Raw genomic sequence first — 7,887 nt, 5'->3', positions numbered from 1 at the left:
TCGATTTTAAAATAAATCATTAGTTTAATTAATATTATTATTTAAAACTTTATTTATTATATTATATATTTATCATGATATTTAAAATAATTAATAAACATTAACCTATTCAACCCATATATAGGTTATCATATATATAAATACAATACTTTTAAATATATATTTTAATATGTAATTATCATGATATTTAGGACATTGAATTAGTTATTTTAGTGAATTATTTTTCTTGTCATATTGTCTATGATTTTAGAATAAATATTTAGTTTAATTAATATTATTACTATTTATTATTATTTTAGAAGTGAATTTGCTTACTTGTCGTCTTTTCCTTGACTTTAGTGAATTTGATTACTTGTCATTGATTTTAGGATAAATCATTAGCTTAACTAATATCATGATATTTAAGATAATTAATACACATTAACCTATTCTACTAATATATATACAATTACTTTATAAAATATATTTTAATATATAATTATCATGATATTTAGGACCTTTAATTAATAATTTTAATAAATTTGCTTACTTGCATATTTTCCATGATTTTAGGATAAATCTTTAGTTTTATTAATATTATTTTTAAATTTTTATTTTATTAGTATGTATTTGTCATGATATTTAAGATAATTAATAAAATTGACATATTCTACTGATATATATATATATACTATTATTAAAAATATTTTATTATATAATTATCATGATATTTAGGATATTTAATTAATAAATATATATTAACAATATCTACCAATAATATCATAACTATGTTTATCTTGATTTAATTTTATGATTTTAATGACTAATATTATAGCCACTTTCTCAAATTCGCATTAGAAATATTGATCCAAATACAAATTATTTTTTAAAAAACTGTATATAATAAATCAATTTCTTCTGTTTATTCAACTGGATCGGTTAATATACTAAATTATATCCATATATTGCGGTTTCATAAAATAACATCCACCAGTACTACGAAATCCATAGTATTTTCTCTATTTTGGTTTGGTTTGGTTTTAAGTGGTTTGGTTTTATAGGCTTGAACACCCCTAAACTATTGTTATTTTGTTGATATTTTATGGGCTGTGATTGTTTTTAATTCTTTTAGTGTTACCTGATTTCGTTTCAATCCAAATACAACAAGTTTTTAATTTCAAATACAAATTTTTAATTTAATTACTACTATAGAAAATATTGTGATCCAAAATCTACATTCAATAAATAAAACTATGAAACAAAATAAATAACTAATATATTGATTACCAATATGAATAGTGATGTTTTATAACTTATACTATTAATTTAAAATTTGTGTCTAATTAAATAATTGTGAAATAAAATTAAAACTAAAAAGTGTTATATATATATATATATATATATTCAGGTAGTGATTCGGGTTTCGGATATACCAATTGGATTCTTATATCCATTCAGGTAGTGCTTCAGGTTTCAGATACACCCGATCGGTTCGTATATCGAAACTTGTTCAATACAAAATCTGGTTCGTATATCCTAACTTGTTCAATACAAAATCCGATTAGGTATTTTGTTAATTCGGTTCAGATTTTTGTTTGGGTTTTTTTGGATGGATTCGGATATCGAGTAAAATGGTCAGGCCTATTAGTACACTGCTTTACGTTTTCACACATGAAGACTATTGTCTAAAAGGTCATAAGTTTATTAATGGAGGGAGTGAAACTTAATCTAAGACACTCAACAGTAATGTGCTTTTAATTTTGATAAAATGTGATCATAAACGTTACATAAACCCTCGGTTAAGGAGGTGGTAGTTGAACCTAACACCTACACCACCTAGACACAGACACAATGCACAAAGACACTTCTTTGCGAGTCAAAGTGGCCGCTGGATTGCATTTACAAGTCCTACAGTATAATCCACATGACGCATTGTACAAATGCTCTTTTCACCTGTCAACTTACTTAGCTGTTGACTTTTTGGTCAATACTTATTCAAAATATATAACTTTTTAGATAAAGGTCGCAATATAAAGATGGGCAGTCTCATAATGTATATATAAAAAAAATCCATTCGGAAGCTGAAACGTGTACACAAACCTCTCATACCATCGACTAAAAGAACGATACAATGTAACAGTATAGCTTTTTGTTCATCATACAGCTTATTTAGAATTAGATTGATTCGGAAATATCCTCTTATTTACGTGGTAATTTAAATATGATTAAGTAAGAAAGCATGATTTAAAGATTTTAAGTTAAAAAAAAATGATTTGATAAAGATTTTTTTTATTACGGTTTATAGGACAAAAACTTAGACCATTTTACGATTATCTTGATTGCTTTTAACGTTTTCATTGTTTACTAGCAAGTAGCAAACCATTTAGATATTGACATTTAATAACAACATAAATTTGGCCAAAAAAAATGTCTAATAGCATTGTTTCTAAAAAGATTTTAAATATAACTATGTAAAAAGTGAGTATATATATATATATATATATATATATGTATATATATATATATATTAGAAACAAAGTCTCTTACATCGAAAATTAAAAATGATCTTAAATAAAATATAAGATATAGGATCAATACACTAATAACCAATTGATTTTAGTTTATAAATTCATCTGAATTTATATATATTAATACATCATTTAATTAAAGGTGTCAAAACGTTAATTTTTTTCACTAAGGATTATGCACTGCTGCCAAACTTAAAGGTGTCATTTTGTTTATGTCGATTGGAGTGTGTACACATTTATTGGATTCAGAGGTTTTAAAACTTCTGTTGTGTTACAAACTTTTAGTCAAACCTTAATTAAAAACTAGATTCACTTCACACGTACGCAAACTCATATTGCATCTTTTTTCTTTTCGCGTTCCATCCACAAAGGAAACATCTTTATAATTATACTACACTTCATAAACAATTATCTTCATCTTTTTAGAGAATATATGTCGATATATTTGACGAAAAATAAATTGTCGGTTAACATTACAATTACAACTACATTCTTAAGACCTTTTTTTTTTCGTAACACTTTTTCTTTTGTAACACTACTACATTCTTAAGACCACGAGTTCTTTTATATTTTATATACTAATATTTAAAAACAATAATATTTCTTTTCCTCAAGTGCATGATTATTGTGTTTAACACTTTTACAAAGATAAAATAATCATACAAAACGTGAACATGCATGCATCTTCCCCTCTTCTTTATTTTATTCTCATAAACTTTGCATGTTTAATCTTTCCATCTCGTGTAGTATCCCTTTCGTCTGATACTTAAAATACAAATGCACTTTCCGTATTAGGAAATGTTTGACAAACATTCTCATATTATACATATCGTCATTTCAAGGCCCCAATATATTGATCCGTACTAATCCGTACATTTAAACATGTTTTTTATTACTATACACTAATAACACTAAGTACATTAAACATATATAATTAAAGACCTAAAAAGAGAGAACCAAACTCAAACGTATATTTTGAAGGTCATATGTTCACACGTAGACCAACTTCCTCTATAAAAAAAAAACCTCAGAATATTGCATACTCCAAAAAGCCTTTACTCTCTCTTCATTCACTTTAACCTAATTTCTTCTCTTCATCGCCTTCTTGTTCTTGATGTCAAAACAACAGCCCTAAACTCTTAATCCTCTATCGGACTTTAAATCAAATCTAGCAAAATGGATCCTCGATACTATGGGAATATGCCCTTTGGAGGCGAGGAAAATGAAGGAACCGAGGAAGATGAGAACTTATTCCCTGTCTACTCGGCTCGATCTAAACACGACATGCGTGTTATGGTCTCGGCTTTGTCTCAAGTAATCGGTAACCAACAAGGCAGCTCTCACGATAGTCCTTCTGTATATAATCCACAAGACCCTAGTCAACCAGTTGCTCCTACTCATCAAGATCAAGGTAGATATATAGATCTCATGTCTATGTTAAATTATTTGTGAAAATTTCATAGCTAGCAGCTGTAAATCTCAAACTTTTATAGGAGAGAAAGCTTGTAACTAAAATTATGGTATTATCAAATGTAATTTGACTAATTTGGATATGGTTTGTTGGAGATGCAGTTATAGCATGACCATATTAGTAAATTTTTAGTCAGCACCAATAGGTGATGATATACATCTAAACACATACACTATGCATATATATTTACTATGCAATATTAATATTTGTGATTGATATTAAGGGAACTTGAGGACGAGACATTATAGAGGGGTAAGGCAAAGGCCATGGGGAAAATGGGCAGCTGAGATTCGAGATCCGCAAAAGGCAGCACGTGTGTGGCTAGGGACATTTGAAACAGCTGAGTCCGCAGCCTTAGCTTATGATGAAGCAGCTCTTAAGTTCAAAGGAAGCAAAGCCAAACTCAACTTCCCTGAAAGGGTTCAGCTAGGAAGCAATATTATAAACAATCAACTATCAAACTCTACTTGTTACTCCTCAAATCAAAGTGAGACGCAAAATATACCATACTATAACCAGTATTATCAAGATGGGAGTAATAGTGATATGCTAAGTTTTAATTTGGGTGGTGGTTATGGTAGCGGTAACGGTAACGGTGTTTCAATGTCTCATGATCATAGTTTATCAACTATTACTACTGCTGCAACGACATCTTCGTCTTCTGGTGGCTCTTCTAGGCAACAAGAAGAGCAAGATTATGCTAGATTTTGGCGGTTTGGAGATTCTTCTTCCTCTCCACATTCGGGTTATTGAAATGATATATAAGAGGTTAATTTGTGTTACTTGCCATGAAGAGATGTTATGATTCTTGAATGTTTTTCATGTTTTGCACTCTTATTTTTGTTGGTTAAAGATTCTTGAAAGTGTAACTTTTATTTCATAGAATATAACTAGTTCCCTTATCTACAACACTTTTGGTCCTGACAGAACACCAGATCGGCAGTTCAATCTCAACGCATAATAAATTGCATATTACATGAAACGCATACCAAATCTAGTTCATTTTATCGTCCTACAAATGCAAACACAAGCTACTGAGCTCATGAGGTGGTATAAAATCTCATCTGATCTGCTAAATTTTTTCTTACATAAATTATATATGTGTGTTCCATAGTTCCATTTAACGTATGTACAACCAAGCTTAAACCTCGTTTTAGTTATCTGTTATTATTACCATAAAATAACAAAGTTAAGTGCAAAAAATACCATTATGACGAGTTGACATGAAATAGTTTTTCAAAATCAACGACTAATCTGTCGTGTGAATTACAAGATTCGGCACCCAACAATACATGCATGTGAACTTCAACATCATGCAAACTCCAAACTACTAAAAAGAATTGTCTTTTATTTTTTTCGGTTGTATTAGTTTTCACGATCGATGATCGGCTTAAGACGCGTGATAGGCACCGTCACAACTTTGCTGGACGGTCTCAACCCTCAACGAAATATCTGATGATGAAATCCACTTGAGCTGGACTTCGAAGTCTTACACCACTTGATTCACTAGTGGAACTCTATCAAATTGACTATCCATATAAAGTTAAAAAATATACAGTGACATGTGTTTGAATCTTTTAACCAAAATAGAAGTAATGAAATAAAAATATTAAATAAAATACGGCTCCTAGTATAAAATCAATTGGTAATAAATAAATTAATTTATCTATTTAATATATTATTTTAGTTTTAGAATATTTGGACATAAATCGACGATCGGTTAAATTGCATTGATATGTCTCTGGTACCATAGTAAGTTAAATGAGTTTTTAGCCTAAAATCAATTAGTAATATGTGGATTTATTAATCTTTTATATATATTTTTTTTGTTTAAATTAAGTATCATTGTAAAATAATTTTTTCATTACAAAATAAGTGTTAATTTATGATTTTAATTCAATTTTTATTAGTTTTATCGCTTTTACTTCTAATTAAACTTTTTAAAAATAATAAATGTTATGAAATTTTAACAGTAAATAAGAATGAAATCAAACGTTAAACTTGTTTTTAATTTGTATGAAAAATAATATCTAATTTGAAACTGATAGAATATCAATTAAAATATTTTTCAATTTCTGATGTGATACTTTGTACCAAGTACTTTGAATTGTCTACTTTATCACAAGTTGTCTAATGAATAATACAAAAGAATTAACAAGACAAAACACCAAATGTCTTATCTGCGTCCGATTTTGGTTGGTAATAAATGAAATAGACACTTTGAAAATCTCAAGTCGACAGACTAGAATTCAACGAGCATACCTAAGAAGTAGGAAAAGTCAATATAATAAAATAAAAAACAGGTTTAGACTTTTAACAAGGGGCCGGTGAGTCGGTGCCGGTGCGAACCGCCGGCCTCACCAACCTTGTTACTGATTTCAATCTTTGCGGCCGTACAACATCTCTCCATTCAATTTTTAAAAACTTCTAGGCCCAAAACTGGTTTAGAGACATCAAGACACTTAACACATATTTGTTTACTACATTGTTATAGTTTGTTCAAGCGCTGGTTGTGATTCCTTCCGGTTTCTTGTGGTAAGCAGCCTCTAAGCCTTATTTAGCTCTAAGAACCTTTGACCGGAGATAAAAGCTTCCTCTTTTGCATTGCGTTCGAATAAGTTGTCGTACCTCTGCAACATAGCATACATACAATGGTATTTTTTTAAGCAAAAAAAAAGGGATAAACCTAGCAAATATTTTTAAATTTTTATCACGAAAATAGTACTTAAAAAATCTTCAAAATAACATTTATAAATCAGTAAACTCAACACTTAATTACCTTACATATTAAACTCTAAATTTAATTTCACCCTTTAAATACTAAACCATAAATTTAAGAGAAATTCTCTTAAAAAAACATTTTCAATTTATTTTCATAAAAGTAGACTTCCAAAAAAAAAATGACCAAAAGAGAAGTTTTATTGAAGGGTAAATATATATTTATATTCTTAGGTTTAACTAATCTAATACTTATAATTTAGAGTTTAGAGTTGGGGTTTTGGGATGTGCTCGAATTTTTAAAAATAAAAACTAAATATTAAAATTTTAAAAATAAAAAAAAACTATTTTGGTCATTTTAATTTTTTGAAAGCTATTTTCGTGACAAAAACTTAAAAAGAGTTATTTGAAAGAATTGCCCTAAATTTAAATATATAAATATTTATCCTTTTTACATTTTATTAAAAGTTATTTTAGGAATTTTTCTCCATTTGTGGTAATTTTTGAAAAGAAAAGCTATTAAATGATATTTTTTTTTGTCGACCTTAAATGATATTTCTTAAAACATAACATACATACAACGTGTCATGTCGATAACAAACCTTTAAGAAACGTCGGAATTTAAATTGGGCCCCCATGATTTTAATCTTAGCCCACTGCTTTAATGTGGTTATTCGGGTGTAGTCCCCAATGTTTCAAATAATTATTTTTGCCCCCAATATCTTTCAAATATATAGATTAGTACATTTCATCTATAAACAAATCCTTATTTGAAAATTTCTTTTATCGAATATCTTGTGTTTTCGTTTTCAATGGCTGAAACATTTTCTACGAATCTTTTCAAGCCAAATTCGAAGATTTCACACAAGTTTCGTATTTATTTATATTATTGTTTATTCCAAACGGGAAACGCACACGAGGTGTTCGACAAAATTCGCCCTTCTGGTGTATGTTTTTTTTTTTTTAATATCCCAACACAAAACAATGTCACGTGGCGCTCACGTGATAAAAGCCAGCCTCTTGACCACGTTTGCTGTTACTACATTCCTTTTTCTTTTCCCGCCGTTTCTCTCTCTCTCTGAAGAAATAAGATAACTTGAGAGTCAAGAAAGCCCGCAAGAATCTTGTAGAAATGGAATTGGATGATGTCGAGGTAAAGAAGCTCTGCCGAAAGGTTATACGCTACGCTGA

At 28.9% G+C, this 7,887-nt stretch overlaps 1 protein-coding gene across 1 annotated transcript; it reads left to right on the top strand.

Moving 5' to 3' along the window:
* The first annotated feature begins 82 nt into the window (after positions 1-82).
* Positions 83-4,889, top strand: LOC103854964 (ethylene-responsive transcription factor ERF114). Its single transcript, XM_009131932.3, has 2 exons — positions 83-3,918; positions 4,202-4,889. The coding sequence occupies exons 1-2, from the start codon at positions 3,684-3,686 to the stop codon at positions 4,729-4,731; spliced, it is 765 nt and encodes a 254-aa protein (XP_009130180.1). The 5' UTR covers positions 83-3,683; the 3' UTR covers positions 4,732-4,889.
* The last annotated feature ends 2,998 nt before the right edge of the window (positions 4,890-7,887 follow it).

Source organism: Brassica rapa, chromosome A02 (assembly GCF_000309985.2).
Source record: "Brassica rapa cultivar Chiifu-401-42 chromosome A02, CAAS_Brap_v3.01, whole genome shotgun sequence".
Taxonomy (NCBI): domain Eukaryota; kingdom Viridiplantae; phylum Streptophyta; class Magnoliopsida; order Brassicales; family Brassicaceae; genus Brassica; species Brassica rapa.
Note: the sequence above shows the minus strand (reverse complement) of the source record. Positions and strands in the feature narration are given on the sequence as shown.